The sequence below is a fragment of the Pristiophorus japonicus genome, chromosome 20 (genome assembly GCF_044704955.1).
Source record: "Pristiophorus japonicus isolate sPriJap1 chromosome 20, sPriJap1.hap1, whole genome shotgun sequence".
In the NCBI taxonomy this organism is placed as follows: Eukaryota; Metazoa; Chordata; class Chondrichthyes; family Pristiophoridae; genus Pristiophorus; species Pristiophorus japonicus.
The window spans coordinates 1,604,158-1,626,093 of NC_091996.1; the positions used below are offsets into that span (position 1 = coordinate 1,604,158).

The 21,936-nt window shown below is 52.2% G+C and overlaps 1 protein-coding gene across 1 annotated transcript in view; it reads left to right on the plus strand.

The window, feature by feature from the left end:
• Positions 1-7,078: 7,078 nt before the first annotated feature.
• LOC139233100 (noelin-like) overlaps positions 7,079-21,936 on the plus strand; it is a 370,166-nt gene continuing 355,308 nt past the window's right edge. Inside the window, exon 1 of the mRNA XM_070863624.1 lies at positions 7,079-7,350. Within this exon, the coding sequence (XP_070719725.1) occupies positions 7,270-7,350 (81 nt within the window). The 5' untranslated portion in view covers positions 7,079-7,269. The remainder of the gene's footprint in view (positions 7,351-21,936) is intronic.

A 21,936-nucleotide genomic window follows, 5' to 3' on the forward strand; every position in this document is an offset into this window, starting at 1 on the left:
CTGGGCCCCGAACTCACACCTCCCCTGGGCCCTGAACTCACACCTCCCCTGGGCCCCGAACTCACACCTCCCCTGGGCCCCGAACTCACACCTCCCCGGGCCCCGAACTCACACCTCCCCTGGGCCCCGAACTCACACCTCCCCTGGGCCCCGAACTCACACCTCCCCTGGGCCCCGAACTCACACCTCCCCCGGGCCCTGAACTCACACCTCCCCCGGGCCCCGAACTCACACCTCCCCGGGCCCTGAACTCACACCTCCCCTGGGCCCCGAACTCACACCTCCCCTGGGCCCCGAACTCACACCTCCCCAGGCCCCGAACTCACACCTCCCCTGGGCCCCGAACTCACACCTCCCCTGGGCCCCGAACTCACACCTCCCCTGGGCCCCGAACTCACACCTCCCCGGGCCCCGAACTCACACCTCCCCCGGGCCCCGAACTCACACCTCCCCCGGGCCCTGAACTCACACCTCCCCCGGGCCCCGAACTCACACCTCCCCTGGGCCCCGAACTCACACCTCCCCTGGGCCCCGAACTCACACCTCCCCTGGGCCCCGAACTCACACCTCCCCGGGCCCCGAACTCACACCTCCCCTGGGCCCCGAACTCACACCTCCCCTGGGCCCTGAACTCACACCTCCCCGGGCCCCGAACTCACATATCCCTGGGCCCCGATCACATTGCTCTGCAATCTCTCCATAACGTACTGTTCAAGGAAACTATCCCGGATACACTCTATGAACACTTCCTCAAAGCTACCCTGGCCAATTTGCTTGGTCCAATTAATATGAAGGTTAAAATCGCCCATGATTATTGCCGTTCCTTTTTTACAAGCCTCCATTATTTCTTGATTTATACTCTGTCCAACAGTGTAGCTACTGTTAGGGGGCCTATAGACCACGCCCACCAGCGACTTTTCCCCCTTTATTATTCCTTATCTCCACCCAAACTGATTCAACATCTTGATCTTCTGAGCAAATATCGTTTCTCACTAACACACTGATCTCATCCTTTATTAACAGAGCTACCCCACCTCCTTTTCCTTTCTGTCTGTCCTTCCGAATTGTCAAATACCCCTGAGTATCGGAAATCCAATGTCCAGGTTCGGAGACAGTTGTGGAGAAGCAGTGATTCTACGAGTTGTTCAAAGGGCAAAGAATCTGTGGGCTCTCATCCACTCCCTCTTCCCAATTTCCTCCCTCACCCATTCCCTCTCTCCCATTCCCGCTTTCCTTATCCCACTCCCAGTGCCAATAATTCTCCCTTCGCTCTCCCATTCCTTCTCCCTCTCTCATACCCTCGCCTTTATTCACCCTCTCTCCCATTCCCTTTCTATCCTACTACCTCACCCCTCCCATTCCCCCATCATTCTCACTCTCATTCCCCCTCTCTCTTACTCCGACTATGTATCTTCCATTTCCAGTCCTCTTTTTCCTTCTCCATTTTCATACCATTCACTTCCCTCCATCTCTCCCTCTTCCATCCCCCTCTCTGCTGCCCCTCTCCTTCACTCCTTATCCCTTTCACACGCTCTTTCTCTGTCACTTTCACCTTCTCTCACTTTCCCCCTCTCTCATTCCCTCCAATGCTCTCCTCCGTCCCTCTCTCTCCTTCCCCATTCCCTGCAACCCTCCCTTCTTTTTCCCCATTCTCTCTCTCCTCCCCTCTATTTCCCCATTCTCTCTCTCATTCTCGCTCCTCACCTTCTTTCGCCATTCTCTCTCTCTCCTCCCCTCCCTTTCTCCATTCTATGTCCTTCCTCCCCTCTCGTCCCCTCATTCCTCTCTCCTCCTCTCTCTTTCAACATTCTTTCTCTCTGCCCACCTCTCTTTTCCACATTCTCTCTCTCCTCCCCTTTCTTTCCCCATTCCCTCTCTCTCTCCTCCCCTTTCCCCTCTCTCTTTCTCCCCCCTCTCATTTCCCATTCTCTTTCTCTCTCTCTCCTTCCCTCCCTTTCCCCACTCTCTCTCTCTCTCTGCCCTTTCCCCATTCCCTCTCTCTTCCCCTCTTTCCCCATTGTCTCTTTCCTTCCCTCTCTTCACCCATTCTCTGTCTCTGCTCCCTCTTTCCCCTTTTCTCTCTCTCTCTCCTCCCCTTTCCCCATTCTCTCTCTCTCTCTCTCCTCCCCTCTTTGGAATTCTCCACCTCAGAGGGCTGTAGAAGCTCAGTATATTCAGAGATCGATAGATTTTTGGATATTCAGGGAATCGAGGGAGATGGGGACAGTGCAGGGAAGTGGAGTTGAGGTCTAAGATCAGCCGTGATCTCACTGAATGGCGGAGCGGGCTCGAGGGGCCGAATGGCCGACTCCTGCCTCTTATGTTGTTATGTTCTCAACCCTTATTTCTCCATTTTCTCTCTCTCCTCCCTTCTCTTTCACCATTCTCCCTCTCTTCCTCTCTCTCCTCACTTTCTTTTCTGATTCTGCCTCTCTCTCCTCCCTCTCTTTTTCCTCATTCTCTCTCTCATCCCTTTCCCCATTCTCTCTTTCTCTCCTCCCATCTTTCCCCATTCTCTATCTCCTCCTCCCCTTTCCCCATTCCCTATCTATCTCCTCCCATCTATTTCCTCACTCTCTCTCTCCTCTCTTTGCCCATTTGCTCTCCTCTCCCACCCCCCCACCTTTCCCCATTCTCTCTCTCTCCTCCTCCTCTCTTACCCCATTCTCTCTCTCCACCCCTCCCTTTGCACATTCTCTCTCCTCCCCTCGCTTTTCACATTCTGTCTCTCTCTCCTCCCCTCTTTCCCCATTCTCTCTCTCCTCTCCTCTCTTTCCTCATTCTCTCCCTTAATTCCCTCTCTTATCATTCTGTCTCTCTCTCCAACCCTCTATTTCCCCATTCTCTCTCTCTTCTCCCATATCTTTCACCATTCTCCCTCTATCTCTCCTTCCTCTCTTTCTCCATTCTCTCTCTCCTCCCCTCTCTTTCTCCATTCTCTCTCTCCTCCCCTCTCTTTCCCAATTCTCTCTCTCTCCTCCCCTCTTTCCCCGCTCTCTCTCTCCTCTCTCTCTGTTTTCCCATTATCTCTCTCCCTCTCTACTCCCTTTCCCCATTCACTCGCTCTCCTCCCCTCTATTTCCCCATTCCCGGTCTCCTTCCCTCTCTTTCCCATTCCCGTTCACTACTCTTCTCTCTTTCCCCATTCTCTCTCTCTACTCGCCTCTTTCCCCATTCCCCCTCTCTCTACTCCCCTATCTTTCCACATTCTCACTCTCTCCTCCTCTCTATTTCCACATTCTCTCTTTCTCCTCCATCTCTTTCCACATTTTCTCTCTCCTCCCTATTTCCACATTCTCTCTCTCCTACCCTCACTTACCCCGTTCCCTCTCACTTCTCCCCTCTATTTCCCCATTCTCTCTCTCTCTCTTTCTCTTCCCCTTTTTTCCCCCATTCTCTCTCTCCTCCCCTGTTTTACTCATTCGCTCTCCTCCCCTCTTTCCCCATTCTCTCTCTCCACCCCTCTCTTTCCCCATTTTTTCTCTCTCTCCTCCCTCTCTTTCCCCATTCTCTCTCTCATCCCTTTCCCCATTCTCTCTTTCTCTCCTCCCATCTTTCCCCATTCCCTATCTATCTCCTCCCATCTATTTCCTCACTCTCTCTTTCCTCTCTTTGCCCATTTGCTCTCTCCACCCCCCACCTTTCCCCATTCACTCTCTCTCCAGTCTCTCTCTCCTCCTCCTCTCTTTCTCCATTCTCTCCCTTAACTCCCTCTCTTATCATTCTGTCTCTCTCTCCAACCCTCTAGTTCCCTATTCTCTCTCTCTTCTCCCATATGTTTCACCATTCTCCCTCTATCTCTCCTTCCTCTCTTGCCCCATTTGCTCTCTCCTCCCCTCTCTTTCCCCATTCTCTCTCTCCTCCCCTCTTTCCCCATTCTCTCTCTCCTTCCCTCTTTCCCCATTCTCTCTCTCCTCCCCTCTCTTTCCCCATTCTCTCTCTCCTTCCCTCTCTTTCCCCATTCTCTCTCTCCTCCCCTCTCTTTCCACATTCTCTCTCTCCTCCCCTCTCTTTCCCCATTCTCTCTCTCCTCCCCTCTCTTTCCCAATACTCTCTCTCTCCTCCCCTCTTTCCCCACTCTCTCTCTCTCCTCGCTCTGTTTTCCCATTATCTCTCTCTCTCTCTGCTCCCTTTCTCCATATACTCTCTCTACTCCTCTCTCTTTCCCCATTCCCCCTCTCTCTACTCCCCTCCCTTTCCCCATTCCCCCTCTCTCTACTCCCCTCTCTTTCCACATTCTCTGTCTCCTCCCCTCTATTTCCACATTCTCTCTTTCTCCTCCATCTCTTTCCACATTCTCTCTCTCCTCTCTATTTCCACATTCTCTCTATCCTACCCTCACTTACCCCATTCCCTCTCTCTCCTCCCCTCTATTTCCCCATTCTCTCTCTCTCTCTTCCCCTCTTTCCCCATTCTTTCTCTCCTCCCCTCTCTTTCCCCATTTTTTCTCTCTCTCATCCCCTCTATTTCCTTATTCGCTCTCTCTCCTCCTCTTTTTCCCTATTCTCTCTTTCCTCTCTTTCCCCATTCTCTCTCTCCTCCCCATTCTCTCTCTCTCTCCTCCTGTCTTTCCCCATTCTCTCTCTCTCTTCTCCCACTCTTTTCCCATTCTGTCTCTGTCTCCTCCCCCCTATTTCCCCGTTCTCTCTCTCCTCCCCTCTTTCCCCAGTCTCTCTCACTCCTCTCTTTCCCATTCTCTCTCTCTACTCCTCTCTTTAGCCATTCTCTCTCTCTCCTCCCCTTTCCCCGTTCCCTCTCTCTCTCCTCCCCCGTAATTCCCCATTCTCTCGCTCTCCTCCACTCTTTCCCCATTCACTCTCTCTCCTCTCCTTCGCCATTCTCTCTCCACCCCTCCCTTTACCCATTCTGTCTCATAGAAACATAGAAACATAGAAAATAGGTGCAGGAGTAGGCCATTCGGCCCTTCTAGCCTGCACCGCCATTCAATGAGTTCATGGCTGAACATGCAACTTCAGTACCCCCTTCCTGCTTTCTCGCCATACCCCTTGATTCCCCTAGTAGTAAGGACTTCATCTAACTCCCTTTTGAATATATTTAGTGAATTGGCCTCAACTACTTTCTGTGGTAGAGAATTCCACAGGTTCACCACTCTCTGGGTGAAGAAGTTTCTCCTCATCTCGGTCCTAAATGGCTTACCCCTTATCCTCAGACTGTGACCCCTGGTTCTGGACTTCCCCAACATTGGGAACATTCTTCCTGCATCTAACCTGTCTGAACCCATCAGAATTTTAAATGTTTCTATGAGGTCCCCTCTCATTCTTCTGAACTCCAGTGAATACAAGCCCAGTTGATCCAGTCTTTCTTGATAGGTCAGTCCCGCCATCCCGGGAATCAGTCTGGTGAACCTTCGCTGCACTCCCTCAATAGCAAGAATGTCCTTCCTCAGGTTAGGAGACCAAAACTGTACACAATACTCCAGGTGTGGCCTCACCAAGGCCCTGTACAACTGTAGCAACACCTCCCTGCCCCTGTACTCAAATCCCCTAGCTATGAAGGCCAACATGCCATTTGCTTTCTTAACCGCCTGCTGTACCTGTATGCTAACCTTCAATGACTGATGTACCATGACACCCAGGTCTCGTTGCACCTCCCCTTTTCCTAATCTGTCACCATTCAGATAATAGTCTGTCTCTCTGTTTTTACCACCAAAATGGATAACCTCACATTTATCCACATTATACTTCATCTGCCATGCATTTGCCCACTCACCTAACCTATCCAAGTCACTCTGCAGCCTCATAGCATCCTCCTCGCAGCTCACACTGCCACCCAACTTAGTGTCATCCGCAAATTTGGAGATACTACATTTAATCCCCTTGTCTAAATCATTAATGTACAGTGTAAACAGCTGGGGCCCCAGCACAGAACCTTGCGGTACCCCACTAGTCACTGCCTGCCATTCTGAAAAGTCCCCATTTACTCCTACTCTTTGCTTCCTGTCTGACAACCAGTTCTCAATCCATGTCAGCACACTACCCCCAATCCCATGTGCTTTAACTTTGCACATCAATCTCTTGTGTGGGACCTTGTCGAAAGCCTTCTGAAAGTCCAAATATACCACATCAACTGGTTCTCCCTTGTCCACTTTACTGGAAACATCCTCAAAAAATTCCAGAAGAGTCTCTCCTCCCCTCTCTTTCCCCATTCCCTCTCTCCTCCCCCCATTTCCTCATTCTCTCTCTCCTCCTCTCTTTTCCCAATTCTCTCTTTCCCTATTCTCTCTCTCTCCTCCCCTCTTTTACCCATTCTCTCTCCCCTCCCCTCTATTTCCACATTCTCTCTCTCCTCCCCTCTTTTACCCATTCTCTCTCTCCTCCCCTCTTTTACCCATTCTCTCTCTCCTCCCCTCTTTTACCCATTCTCTCTCCCCTCCCCTCTATTTCCACATTCTCTCTCTCCTCCCCTCTTTTACCCATTCTCTCTCTCCTCCCCTCTATTTCCACATTCTCTCTCTCCTCCCCTCTTTTACCCATTCTCTCTCTCCTCCCCTCTTTTACCCATTCTCTCTCTCCTCCCCTCTTTTACCCATTCTCTCTCTCCTCCCCTCTTTTACCCACTCTCTCTCTCCTCCCCTCTTTTACCCACTCTCTCTCTCCTCCCCTCTTTTAACCATTCTCTCTCTCCTCCCCTCTTTTACCCATTCTCTCTCTCCTCCCGTCTTTTACCCATTCTCTCTCTCCTCCCGTCTTTTACCCATTCTCTCTCTCCTCCCCTCTTTTACCCATTCTCTCTCTCCTCCCCTCTTTTACCCATTCTCTCTCTCCTCCCCTCTTTTACCCACTCTCTCTCTCCTCCCCTCTTTTACCCACTCTCTCTCTCCTCCCCTCTTTTAACCATTCTCTCTCTCCTCCCCTCTTTTACCCATTCTCTCTCTCCTCCCGTCTTTTACCCATTCTCTCTCTCCTCCCGTCTTTTACCCATTCTCTCTCTCCTCCCCTCTTTTACCCATTCTCTCTCTCCTCCCCTCTTTTAACCATTCTCTCTCTCCTCCCCTCTTTTACCCACTCTCTTTCTCTCCCTCCCTCCCTCCGGATTGATGTCACATCCTGCGCTGCTCCCGGACTCCAGACTCGGGCTGAGCCGCTCCGCCTGATCCGGATCGCGATCCCGGAGCCGCGGGCGATGATGCTGCGGTCGGGAACCTGAGCGGCCCAGAGACAGAGACTGAGCCAGGCAGCGGGACCCAGAGAGCGGAGCCGGAGCGGGCCGCAGCCGGAGACCGAGAGAGCGGAGCCGGAGCGGGGCAGTATGGAGCCGCAGGGCAGGAGGAGCAGCCGAGCCCGGATCCTCACCCTGGGGGTCCTGCTCATCACCATCCAACTCACCCAGGTAAGGGGGCCGGGGGGGAGAGGGGCAAGAGAGAGTGGGGAGAGGAGGCATTGAGGGGGTGCGAGGGGGCATTGAGGGGCAGAGGGGGCAGGAGGGAGGGGGAGAGGGGCAAGAGAGAGGGAGAGGGGCAGGAGAGGGGCAAGAGAGAGGGAGAGGGGGAGAGGGGCAGAGAGAGGGAGTGGGGCAGGAGAGAGGGGGAGGGGGAGAGAGAGGGAGAGGGGCAGGAGAGAGGGGCAGAGAGAGGGAGAGGGGCAGAGAGAGGGAGAGGGGCAGGAGAGGGGCAAGAGAGAGGGAGAGGGGGAGAGGGGCAGAGAGAGGGAGTGGGGCAGGAGAGGGGCAAGAGAGAGGGAGAGGGGCAGAGAGAGGGAGAGGGGCAGGAGAGAGGGGCAGAGAGAGGGAGAGGGGCCGGAGAGAGGGCAGGAGAGGGGGGAGAGGAGGCATTGAGGGGGTGAGAGGGGGCATTGAGGGGCAGAGGGGGCAGGAGGGAGAGGGGCAGGAGAGGTGGGGAGGGGCAGGAGAGAGGGAGAGGGGCAGGAGAAAGGTGGAGAGGCGGCATTGAGGGGGAGAGAGGGGGCAGGGGAGAGGGGCAGAGAGCGAGGGCAGGAGAGGGGGAGAGGAGGAATTGAGGGGGAGAGGGGGCAGGAGGGAGCGGGGCCAGAGAGAGGGGCAGAGAGAGGGAGGGAGGGGCAGGAGAGAGGGGGAGAGGGGGCATTGAGGGGGAGAGAGGGGGAGAAGGTCAGGAGTGGGGAAGAAAGAGGGAGAGAGGGGCAGAAGAGAGGGGGAGAGGGGCAGTAGACGGGGCAGGGGAGAGGGGGCACAGAGGGGAGAGAGCGGCAGGAGAGGGGGCAGGAAATTGGGGAGGAGAGGAGAGTGGAGAGAGGGGGCAGACAGGGGTGAAGGGGTTGGGGGGAGAGGGGCAGGAGATAGGGGAGAGTGAGGCTAGGATTGGGGGCAGGGGAAGAGAGAGGGCAGGAGAGGGGGTGGGGTGCTGAGAGAAAGAGAAGGGGGCAGGGTTCGGCTCGGGGGTGTAAGGGAGGACACGAGGTCACAGATTGATCTGGGTGTTGGATCTGGGGAGGGGGTATGTGGGAGGGGAACTCGGAGTTTGCAGGATGGGGTCTGCGGGCAGGGTTGAGAAATTTGGGGTCTGCAAAAAGGGGTTGGGGAGGGGGTGTAGGGGTCTTTGGGGGAGGGGAGCTGGAGGAGGGTTTCAGGGTGTCGGAGGGGAGCTGGAGGAGGGTTTCAGGGTGTCGGAGGTGTCGGTTTAACATTTACTAGTCTACAATCTAACCATGATGAATTTTGCTGCATAAACTTCTTCAGAATCAGTTCCTCTGCCATCCCATTCCTGTCACCCATCCCGCGCTGTCCCTCTGTGACCTGGCCTGGGAATCAAGGGGATGGAACAGGCCCTCCCGGCCCAGACCCCCCCCCCCCAGCTCCCCCCAACTCCCCCCAACTCCTTCGCCCGAACCCTCATAACCCCCTCCCCAACTCCGCCAACCCCCTCCCCCAACCCATCCCCCAAACCTCCATCCTCCGACCCGATCCCCACCCCCACCCTTAACACCCCCAACTGCCAACCCCCTCCCCCGACTCTCCGACCCCCGACCCTCTCCCCCTGGGGGGCTGGGCGAGGGGGTTGGGGAGCTGGGGGGGGTTATGGAGAACTGGGGGGGATTATGGGGAGCTGTGGGGGGGGGAGCTGGGAGGGATTATGGGGAGCTGGGGGGTTGAGCTGTGGGGGTTATGGGGAGCTGGGGGGGATTATGGGGAGCTGGGGGGGGGAGCTGGGTGGTTATGGGGAGCTGGGGGGTTGAGCTGGGGGGGATTATGGGGAGCTGTGGGGGGGGGAGCTGGGTGGTTATGGGGAGCTGGAGGGGGGAGCTGGGTGGTTATGGGGAGCTGGAGGGGGGAGCTGGGTGGTTATGGGGAGCTGGGGGGGATTATGGGGAGCTGGGGGGTTGAGCTGTGGGGGTGGGGAGCTGGGGGGGATTATGGGGAGCTGTGGGGGGGAGGGTTGTGGAGAGCTGGGGGGGGGGGTTATGGGGTTTGGACGAGGGGGTGGGGGGAGCTGCGGGTGGGGGTGTCTGGGGATCTGGGCCGGGAGGGCCTGTCCTACCCCCTTGATTCCCAGGCCAGGTCACAGAAGGACAGCACGGGATGGGCGACAGGAATGGGACGGCACACTGGAGAGAAACTGATTGTGGAGAAATTTCAGCAGCAAAATTCATCATGGTTAGATTGTAGAATAGTAAATGTTAAACCTGCACCATAAATGTAAGAAATTCTGTAATGGTACAGCAGTTTGATCGCAGAGAGAGAGGAGAGTGAGGGGCAGAGAAAGACAGATAGAATGTTTCCCCCTGTGGGGGAGACCAGAACTGGGGGCCATCAATATCAGACAGTCACTAATAAACCCAATGGGGAATTCAGGAGAAACCCCTTTACCCAGAGGGTGATGAGAATGTGGAACTCGCTGCCACAGGGAGGGGTTGAGGTGAATAGTATTTCAGGGGAAGCTGGATTAACACACGAGGGAGAGGGGGAGGAATAGGGGGATATGTTGACGGGGTGAGACGAGGAGGGGCTGGTGTGGAGTGTGCACAGAGCCCTGGGGCCGAATGGTCTGTTTCTGTGCTGGACACTGTGAGGGCGATGGGGAGGGGGCAGGATATGTCAGCCTCTGTATAAGGAATGAGGATGCTGAATATCTGTTTATATCAGACCAGCTGTCTTCATGCACCGGGCAGCACGATGTTTAATGTCTGAGGTTGTGTTTATAGCCCCAATTATTTGAAATGCTGGCGAATCGCCCCATTCTGTATAAAACCCGTTTGTTGCTGATTTGAGATTGAAACCATTCGGTCATTTGGTGTGAATGTTTCGGGGGGTTTGCACATGGATTTTATGAGGTTTATTGACGGAGATAAAGTGCAGGTTTGAGCTGCGGGGATTCGCTGTTTATTCGGTGTGAATGATTTGTTTGTTGAGCTGCGGGTCGCTGCGGTACCGGCTGCTGCCGGCTGGTGGCGACACACTCCGCCCTTTGAAGCCCGACTGGTGGCTGCAGCCTTAAAGGGACAGGCCCCCGCTGCCTTAAAAGGACAGGCCCCCGCTGCCTTAAAGAGACAGGCTCCCGCTGCCTTAAAGAGACAGGCTCCTGCTGCCTTAAAGGGAGAGGCCCAACCAGCCTTAAAGCGGCAGGCCTCCCTCGGTCTTAAAGGGAGAGACCCGCCCCCAGCCTTAAAGCGGCAGACCCCCTTAGTCTTAAAAGGAGAGGACCCAGCGGCCTTGAAGGGACAGACACCCCCCAGCCTTAAAGCAACACTCCCCTCAGCCTTAAAGCGACAGTCCCCCTGTCCTTAAAGCGGCAGTCCCGTCCTTAAAGCAATAGCCTCCCCATCCTTAAAGTGACAGTAGCCCCCCATTCTTAAAGCAACAGTTCCCCCGTCCTTAAAGCAACAGTTTCCCCCCCCCCATCCTTATAGTGACAGTCTTTCTTCCCCCCATCTCCCGTCCTCCAAGCGACAGGCCACCTCAGACATAAAGTGACAGACTCCCCGCATCTTTAAAGTGACAAGCCACCTCATCTTTAAAGTGACAGACTCCCTAGCATCGACAAGCGGCAATGGGACCCATGAATCCATATAAGGAGATATTAGAACAGGTGAGCAAAAGCTTGGGCAAAGAGGTAGGTTTTATGGAGCGACTTAAAGGAGGGAAGAGAGGCGGAGAGGCTTTGGGAGAGAGTTCCAGAGCTTGAGGCCCAGGCAGCTGAAGGCACGGCCACCGATGGTGGAGCGATTATAATCAGGGTTGCTCAAGAGGGTAGAATTCGAGGAGCACAGATATCTCGGAGGGTTGTGAAACTGGAGGAGATGACAGAGATAGGGAGGGGCGAGGTCATGGAGGGATTTGAAAACAAGGATGAGAATTTTGAAATCGAGGTGTTGCCGGACCGGGAGACAATATCGGTCAACGAGCACAGGGGGTGATGGGTCAACGGGTCTCGTTGCTGAGTTCAGGAACTTTGAAAACGGTTCACAGTCAGATGTGTACTTTTTGTAGTCACTGTGTAAGTGTCAGCCATGACTCAGTGGGCAGCACCCTCGCCTCGGAGTCAGAAGGTCGTGGGTTCAAATCCTATTCCAAAGACTTGTGCACAAAATCCAGGCTGACACTCCAGTGCAGTGCTGAGGGGCACCTCACTGTCGGAGGGGCAGTGCTGAGGGAGTGCCGTACTGTCGGAGGGGCAGTACTGAGGGAGAGCCGCACTGTCGGAGGGGCAGTACTGAGGGAGCACCGCACTGTCGGAGGGGCAGTACTGAGGGAGCGCCGCACTGTCGGAGGGGCAGTACTGAGGGAGCGCCGCACTGTCGGAGGGGCAGTACTGAGGGAGCGCCGCACTGTCGGAGGAGCAGTACTGAGGGAGTGCTGCACCGTTGGAGGGGCAGTACTGAGGGAGCGCCGCACTGTCGGAGGGGCGGTACTGAGGGAGTGCTGCACTGTCGGAGGGGCAGTACTGAGGGAGCGCCACACTGTTGGAGGGGCAGTACTGAGGGAGCGCCGCACTGTCGGAGGGGCAGTACTGAGGGAGCGCCGCACTGTCGGAGGGGCAGTACTGAGGGAGCGCTGCACTGTCTCAGGTGCCTTTTTTCGGATAAGGCATTAAACCGAGGCCCCATCTGCCCACTCATGCAAACGTAAAATATCAGACAGCAGTCTTTCGAAGAAGAGCAGGGACATTATCCCCGGTTTCCTGAGGCCAACATTTAACCCTCAACCGCCATCACTAAGACAGGTGATCTGGTCGTTATGTGCTGTATGTGGGATCTTGCAATGCACAAATTGGCTGCCATGTTTCCTAAATTACAACAGTGACTAAGAACTGGAGGAGTCCATTCAACTCTTTGAGCCTGTCTCACCATTCCATTAGATTGTGGCTGATGTGTATCTTAAATGCATTTAATCTCCTTTGATCCGTATCCCTCGATACCCTTACCCAAATGTATTGATCTTCAAAGCTCCAACTGACCCCTGGCCTCAACAGCGTTTTGGGGGAGAGAGTTCCCGATTCCCACTGCCCTTTGTGTGAAGAAGTGCTTCCTGACATCACCCCTGAACAGCCGGGCTCTAATTGTAAGGTTCTGCCCCTTGTTCTGGACTCCCCCCACCCCAGAAAATAGTTTCTCTCTCTCTCTACCCGATGGAATCCGTTAATCATCTTAAACACCTCGATGAGATCGCCCCTTAACCTTCTACACTCGAGGGAACACAAGCCCAGTCTGTGCAGCCTGTCCTCGTAATTTAACCCTTTTATCCCCGGTACTATTCTGGTGAATCTGTGCTGCTCCCTCTCCGAGGCCGATATACCCTCCCTGAGGGGCGGGGCCCAGGGCCGAACGCAGTTACTGCAGGCGGGCTCTGACGACACTTCAAAAGTACTTCATTGGCTATAAAGCGCTTTAAGGCATTCTGAGGCCGTGAAAGACGCTATATAAATGTAAGTTCCTTTTGGCTGAAAATTTTTACTTGGAGCTCTGATCCCACGCATCATTCTGCAACAGTCGGGCATTGTTTACTAAATGGAAAATGTCGAGGGTATTATGTTGTGTATGCCGTAAATAACTGACAAACTGAGCCAGGAGAAATGTAACTTAACTTAACTGTGCTTTTATACAACCCAAAATGGTGTCTCAAACCAGCATGAGTACAGCAACTGTGAACAGCTCCCGCAGGGTCCTAATGCCAGTCCAGTGAGCTGTAACAAACAAATAGAGTATGAACACAACATATTTCCCCTCTTTTTAAAACTACAGTCTCTGTACCGATAAAGTCCTTGAGATAGCCAGGCCGTGTTCTGACACGCTGAGACCAGGTGGATCTTGTGATGTTTGATTGAGGTTTTCGGTTGGGAAACAGAACAGTGCCTCTGTCCCATCCTGCTGGTCTATTGGCCTGTGAGTTGGGATCAGTCCAAGAGCGTTTCATCGAGTTCCATCATCCAGTTCGTAGGTGTGAGGGCTGAACTTTCTCCCGATCTGTTTCGGAGACGAAAGTGAAGATGCGAGCTTATGACTACGGGTTGGGCGCTTAACTCTGACCCAATCTCCATTGTACAGTTGGGGCTTCATTGGCACTGGTCGATAGTTTGTGGCCTTTTCGCTCAGACTGCAGGCTTTGCAGTGTGAGACAAACTCCTCGATGTGAGTGTCAATCTCAGGCCAATCATACTAAATCACAACTTCTCTGCTTCATGTGGACAATGGCAGGGTGTCCATCGTGTGCCAATGAGAGAACGCGCTGTTAAAGCGACTTGGGAATTACTGCTCTATCACCACGAGCTGGGCAGCCATTGTTCCAAATGGAAAATTCATTGCGAAGTCTGTAGAATGTTTTCAGCTCTTCCAGAATTTGCTTAGGCCACTCAGTGTGGAGGAAGTGGCTCACGTACTTGGGGCGTAGCATCACGCTGTGATTCGGGTTTGAGTTCGTTGCAGGAGACAATGTTTCTGATGGATTGAGTGATGATCGAAGTGACATGTGTCGTCATCTGTGAACAAGTCAGCACCAGAGTCCAAAGCAGGTGTCGAGCAGCTGAACATGTCAGCTACACGATTGCAACTGCCAGCAATGTACTGTACATCAAAGTTATACTGATGAAGGTGATCTGACCATCGGCTGATTCGTAGTGGTCTGTGCCCAGATCCAGTTGTAGTGAGTAGCATAGTTAGCGTTTGGTGATCTGTACGGAGGGTACATTTTCTGCCGTCGAGGTAGATGTGCCAGCGTTCACATGTGTAGATGCAAGCGAGTGCTTCGCATTCCCCTGTCGAGTATTTATGTTCTGCAGGCGAGAGCATGCGAGAGGCGAAGGCTACTGGGTGTTCCAGGCCGTCGATCCATTGCGAGAGCACAGCACCCACGGCGGTGCATGATGTAACCATGGTGATCAAAGTGTGCGAGGACAGGAGGGGATGTGATCTTCTCCTTAAGAGTGGTGAATGCCTGAGCCTGGGAATCGGTCCATTCCCAGGGGACATCCTTCTGCAGCAACTGGCGAAGTGGTTCGGCAATGTGCGCGTAGTGCGGGACAAACTTCAGATAGAAGTTGCAAGTGTCGAGGAATGATGAAAGTTCCTTGGTATCCTCCTGCATTCGCTGGATCGCGTCAATGTTGTCACCTTGTGCTGTGACTCTCCAGCCCAGTAAGTTTATTTCTCCAGCAGCGAATGTACATTTATCGGCATTAAGTGTAATGTTATGTGTAGCAAGTCTAGCCATAACTGTGTGAAGTCACTGGTCATGTTCTTCCATTGTCCGTCCATGGACGACGATATCGTTAAGCAGATTGAGGGCTCCCTCTCTGTCTGCTAGTATAGTGGTGACAATCTTCTGAAATGCACTTGGTGTAGAAGATAGTCCGTAGAGCATGCGTCAATACTGATACAGACCATCATGAATCGTGAGTGCCATGAGCGGCTTGCTGTCCTTTGCTAGGGGTATTTGCAGGTAACTGCGGCACATGTTGAGTTTCGCAAAAACTATTGAGCCGTGGAATTCTGAAGACAGTTCGTTGATGGTAGGAAGAGGGGACTTGTCGGGGATGAGGGACTTGTTGACCACTTTCAGGTCGATGCATGGGCAGATCTCCCCATGTTTACGCCAAGCAATGACTAAGTTCGAGACCCAGGGTGAGGAGTCGATGCTCTCAATAATTCCCTGAGATTGGAGTCACGTTAATTCTGCGGATACTCGGTCGTGAACCGCGAATGGGAGACGGCAAAGTTGCTGCGTGACCGGTTTGACGGAAGGGTCAACGCGGGGATGATGGCAGAGTTTTGTTGTCACTCCAAACCGTGTGAAGATTGAGCGATACTGCTTGTCAAAGTCCACTGTGTACACCGGTGTGCCAGTTGGGTCGTAAACTTTGAACCCAAGCTTGTCAAAAAGGTCAACACCCACGAGGCTTCGTCCCTTGGCGACATGAAAGGAAACGTTCTCCAATGTTACGTCCTTGTAGAATATTGGGATTGATATGACCCCAAGAACCTCACTTGTGGAGTCGGAGTACACACGTAGAGTGGAAGTTGCGGGCTGCAGTTGACAGTGTGTGAAGTACACAGCATCGCTCAATATGGAGACTTTGGCTCCAAGGTCAGTGAGAAGGCAGCAGGACATGCCGTCAATGTTTACTTCACAATCCTTGAATTTACCCGAACCAATGTGCGAAATGTCACTAATGGAGTAAGCTGTACTGGGTTCCTCACTATCTGGGTTGTCCACATGTCGAATACGCTGTGAAGAGCGACAGACACTAGCAAAGTGGGTCATTTTACCACATGCAGAGCAATTCTTCCCATGTACAGGGTAGTTAGGACTCTTTGCTGAGTGTGATTTGTCCCCACAGTTAAAGCAGTAGAAAGTTAGGTCCACGATCTGTAGAGGGTGGCACATTACTAGCCCTGCGTCACTGCTGTGATTTCCGCTTTGGACGAACGCCTTGCACATGGGCTATAGCTGGTCTGCTGCACAGGGGGAGCAGGGGATCTGATCACTTTTGAATCGGAAAGTGCTGATTCGATTTGGATGGCCAAATGAGTTTCTTTATCCAGTGACAATTTGTTGTTCTCCATTAGCAAGCATTCCCGAATGCGGGTGATCGTTGTTTTCTCAATAATTTGATCCCTGATCATTTCCTCTGCAAGTGCCCCAAAGTTACACCGCAGTGGCCAGAGGAAAGGCTGGGGGTGGCGGAGAGGTGTAAGAAGGTTAATTTGAGTCATCCTCGTCACCAAATTATGTTGTGTACACGTAAATAACTGACAAACTGAGCCATGAGAAAAGTAACTTAACTTAACTGTGCTTTTATACAACCCAAAATGGTGTCCCGAAACCAGCATGAGTACAGCAACTGCGAATAGTTCCCGCAGGGTCCTAATGCCCTCCCTGTGAGTGTAACAAACAAACAAACAGAGTCTGAACACAACATAATGTGAGAGTGTAAATTCCCTCTGGCTCTGCGATGGTTAATGTGCCTGTGAAACTGGTATTCTGATCCTGCCATGTCAACAGTTCCATTATCGAGCAGCAAAGGGATTGTAGCCAAGGACACATCATACCACTTCACTACCAGGGTTGTTTGAGCTGGCTGAGAACATTGTGTGTACAGTTCAGAGCTTTGACCTTCGCTCCATGTTGAGGGCACTTCCTGTGGCAACAGAAAATGAAATAACAACATCTTGCATTTAAATACCGCCTTTAATGTACTGAAACATCCCAAGGTGCTTTACAAGAGCGTTATCAAACAAACATTTACAACAAACTACACGAGGAGATATTGAGACAGGCTTGGTCAAGGAAATAGGTTTTAAGGAGCGTCTTAAAGGAGAAAAGAGAGGCAGAGAGGTTTAGGTAAGGAATTTCAGAGTTTAGGGCTCAGGTAGCTGAAGGCACGGCCACCAATGGTGGAGCGATGGAAATCGGGGGATGGGCAAGAGACCAGAATTGGAGGATTGCAGGGCTGGAGGGGGTTACAGAGATAGGGAGGGGTGTAGGGGCTGGAGGGGGTTACAGAGATAGGGAGGGGTGTAGGGGCTGGAGGGGGTTACAGAGATAGGGAGGGGTGTAGGGGCTGGAGGGGGTTACAGAGATAGGGAGGGGTGTAGGGCTGGAGGAGGTTACAGAGATGGGGAGGGGTATAGGGCTGGAGGGGGTTACAGAGATAGGGAGGGGTGTAGGGCTGAGGAGGTTACAGAGATAGGGAGGGGTGTAGGGCTGGAGGGGGTTACAGAGATAGGGAGGGGTGTAGGGCTGGAGGAGGTTACAGAGATGGGGAGGGGTATAGGGCTGGAGGAGATTACAGAGATAGGGAGGGACGAGGCCAGGGAGGGATTTGAACACAAGGATGAGAATTTTAAAATCGATGCGTTGCTGGACCAGGGGCCAATGTCGGTCAGTGAGCACAGGGGGTGATGGGTGAGCGGGACTCGGTGTGAGTTAGGACACGGGGCAGTGAGCACAGGGGGTGATGGGTGAGCGGGACTCGGTGCGAGTTAGGACACGGGGTCAGTGAGCACAGGGGGTGATGGGTGAGCGGGACTCGGTGCGAGTTAGGACACGGGGCAGTGGGCACAGGGGGTGATGGGTGAGCGGGACTCGGTGCGAGTTAGGACACGGGGGCAGTGAGCACAGGGGGTGATGGGTGGGACACAGGTCAGTGAGCACAGGGCGTGATGGGTGAGTGGGACTGGGTGTGAGTTAGGACACGGGGGCAGTGAGCACAGAGGGTGATGGGTGAGTGGGACTCGGTGCGAGTTAGGACACGGGGGCAGTGAGCACAGGGGGTGATGGGTGAGCGGGACTCGGTGCGAGTTAGGACACGGGGGCAGCAGAGGTTTGGATGAGCTGAAGTTTACGGAGACAGGGGTACGGAAGGACGACACATCGATCCGGATTTGTAAATGAATGCTGCCGTATGCATGGCCTGGGTTTTTCCTGCCCATTCCCCTGCCCTTCGGGATTATGGTGCAAGAGCCCATGTTTGAGCTGGCCCATTTCCCTCGACTCTGGGGCTCCCTCCACGCAACAGCTAGAGGCACTGTTTGAGGAGGTCTGTTGCTGCAGCAAGTGGCTGAGAGATGGCTGGAGCATACACTGTGAACAGCCATGCCCTGTTTCCATGGCAACAGCAAGGCCTGCGAATTCAGTGCACATTAAGACGCTGAAGCAATAAATCATTTCAGCTTTTAAATCTTATTTTCAATGCGGATTTCTTTTTTTCACATCTCTGGAAGATGCTGACTCTCACTGGGGTACAGTCCCACTCACACTGACTCACTGGGGTACGGGTCCCACACACACTGACTCTCACTGGGGTACAGTCCCACTCACACTGACTCTCACTGAGGTACGGGTCCCACACACACTGACTCTCACTGGGGTACAGTTCCACACACACTGACTCTCACTGAGGTACAGTCCCACTCACACTGACTCTCACTGAGGTACGGGTCCCACACACACTGACCTCACTGGGGTACAGTTCCACACACACTGACTCTCACTGAGGTACAGTCCCACTCACACTGACTCTCACTGGGGTACGGTCCCACACACACTGACTCTCACTGGGGTACGGGTCCCATACACACTGACTCTCACTGGGGTACGGGTCCCACACACACTGACTCTCACTGGGGTATGGGTCCCACACACGCTGACTCTCACTGGGGTACAGTTCCACACACACTGACTCTCACTGGGGTACGGGTCCCATACACACTGACTCTCACTGGGGTACGGGTCCCACACACACCGACTCTCACTGGGGTACAGTTCCACACACACTGACTCTCACTGGGGTACGGGTCCCAAACACACTGACTCTCACTGGGGTATGGGTCCCACATTCACTGACTCTCACTGGGGTACAGGTCCCACACACACTGACTCTCACTGGGGTACAGTCCCACACACACTGACTCTCACTGGGGTACAGTCCCACACACACTGACTCTCACTGGGGTACAGGTCCCACACACACTGACTCTCACTGGGGTACGGGTCCCACACACACTGACTCTCACTGGGGTACGGGTCCCACACACACTGACTCTCACTGGGGTAAGGGTCCCACACACACTGACTCTCACTGGGGTACGGATCCCACACACACTGACTCTCACTGGGGTACGGGTCCCACACACACTGACTCTCACTGGGGTACGGGTCCCACACACACTGACTCTCACTGGGGTATGGGTCCCACACACACCGACTCTCACTGGGGTATGGGTCCCACACACACTAACTCTCACTGGGGTTCGGGTCCCACACACATTGACTCTCACTGGGGTACGGGCCCACACACACTGTCTCTCACTGGGGTACAGGTTCCACGGGTGTGTTATATTCTTCATGACATCACAAATACACACAGACAATTTGGCTCTGCAAGAACTTTTCAAGTGACCTTGTCACATGATCCATTTATTTTAATAACACCAGTGGTTGCATTACCACAGTAGTCCACTAGGTGGAGCAATAGTCCACAAGGTGGTGCTCCATTACATTTCTCCCTCCTTAATGAAGAAGTAATCAGAACAACATAATCATCATACATAACTTGCATGGTTATACACAAGAAAATATATGGACTTAATTTGCCATATTTACAAATCAAACTTAACCATTTGTTTCCTGTTTCGAAGACGATACCTTCGCTCTTGAACAGAACTTTCCAAACTTGGTGTCGAATGTAGACACATTCTAGGCTGAGCCTGAGGAGAGTTTTCATCCAAGGGTAACCCTTGATCTACATTTGGACTCTCTACAACTTCAGAACGTGTGTCTGCCTGACTCGGACTCAGACTTAAATTCTGACTTTCTCTCGGATTTGTTTCTAGTACATCTGATGTTGGATTTGCTACTGATACTCTACTTGTAACAAGACTATCTGACTCATCAGAAATAATCAATTCATTCCAACTTTTAACTCCTTCCACATCTGTAGGTAAAATATGATCAATGTGAACAAACCTAACCTTTCCATGATCAAACATCTTGACCAAATGTGCGAGGGCCAAATATCTTCACTACTCTTCCTGACAACCACTTTAACTATTTATGGTGATGGTTCTTCACTTTGGTTAACCACATTCGGTTCATGATGTCACTTTCTGACATTTGCTATGTAATCATACACCTGTCATATCACTGGGTCACGTTTGTTGCTCTACCAATCTCTTCAGCTGTCACTGGCAGTTCATCAATATATGAAAAATAGAACACTTCTTCCCGATTGGGTGTAACTTGTGATGGGAATGACAACCTGGACATAGCATCAGCATTACCATCTGACTTAGTACAACAACAATGGGTGTAGCCCAATTACTAAGATCTATCTTAGAGATAATGTTCTCTGTTTCTAGAACTTTGAGTTCTTGATCAACTTTCTCCTTGAGTGCATATGGTACGGGATGTGGCTTGGAGTAAACTGGTCTAGCGTCCTTCTGTACCCTTACACTCACCTTGGTGCCTTGGATCGGACTGCCTGTTTCGCAGAACGCCTTCGGATATTGCTTGATGATGTCATCTTTTGATGCAAATCTTGAAAAATCTCATTTCAATCCAGCTTCAGTGATCCCAACCAATTTCTACCTATCGAGGCAGGCTTGTCTCCTGCCACTACTAAGAGAGGCAGGAAACTGATCCTTGTATTTCACCGGTATGGTGATACATCCTACCACAGGGATTTGCTCTCCTGAGTAGCATCGCAGCCCTATCTTCGACTTCCCCAATGGAAAATCCCTCAACTTGTCGAGATATAGCGATTCCAATACTACGCTCACGGATGCGCCAGTGTTGATTTCCCGGTTATCCTGGTACCTGCAATGTCTACTTGGATGATGATACTTTGAGAATCGCTGTTGGATACTCTCGTGCTCCTAATGTCGTGTATCTCCAAAACTTCCTCATCCTGTTGCTTCTCTTCAATGCTACGTAGTCTCTGGCAATTGCTATTTCTAGCATTGAAAGTTGGTTTACTCTTCTGTCGGCATGCCTTCGCAAGATGTCCAGTTTTCTTGCAGAAGAAACACTCGGCCTTTAAATATGGACAACTTTGAGCAATGTGTTGTCCCAGGCACCAATAGCAGGACTTCAATGCTCTGTTACCTTGGCCAGTTGCTGAGACCTTGGAACCCAACTGCCTTTTACTTTTAACCTGCAGGCGATTCACCTCAGTTGTCTAATGACTAGAAATGGTGCGAAATTCTCGGGAGTATTGGTCGGCCATATCCATCAACATAGCTGTCTGACAAGCTAAATCAAAAGTCAAGTTAGGGGTTGTCAACAGCTTTCTCCTGATTGCTTCATTTTCCATCATGCAAACAAAGCGGTCACACAATGCTCGGTCCTGAAAGTTTCCGAAATGACAGAGAATGGACAGCTTTTTTAAAGCTACAATGTACTCACTGATTCTTTTGTCAGTTAATTGATCTTGTAATCCACGATAACTTTCAGCAATTTCCAGGGGATCAGGACCGTGGTGCTGTCCGAACTTGCTTAGAGTCTTCGTCAAATGTGTGTCCTTTGGCTTGAAAGGAACAAGCACACTTCTCAGTGCTTCATACTGCTTCAGCCACAAAAATAGTCCGTTTTCTATCTAAAACCACTCGGTTATTGCTTTCACCATTAGGGACATCGACAATAACACTCGCGGTGAAAATATCTCTGGCCGTTGCACATATGCTCCGAAATTCTTTCAGTCACGATGAAACTCACCCAAGCCACTACTAATCCCATAGGCGTGGCCATCTGGACTCCAAGTTCAGCCAAGTGCACTTGAAAATTACCTTGGATTTTTAGCTGTTCTGCAAAACAAAGAAGCTCTGCAAGTCTCTCTGTTGGTTGGCTGGATTAATCACCAACAAAACTTTCAGCTCTGGAATCCAATTATCCCATCCCAAGTCACCAAATGTGATATATTCTTCAAGACATCACAAAAGCACACATGAAAGATGGCTCCACAGGAATTTGTCAGGCGACCTAGTCACATGATCCTTTTATTGGAATTACAAC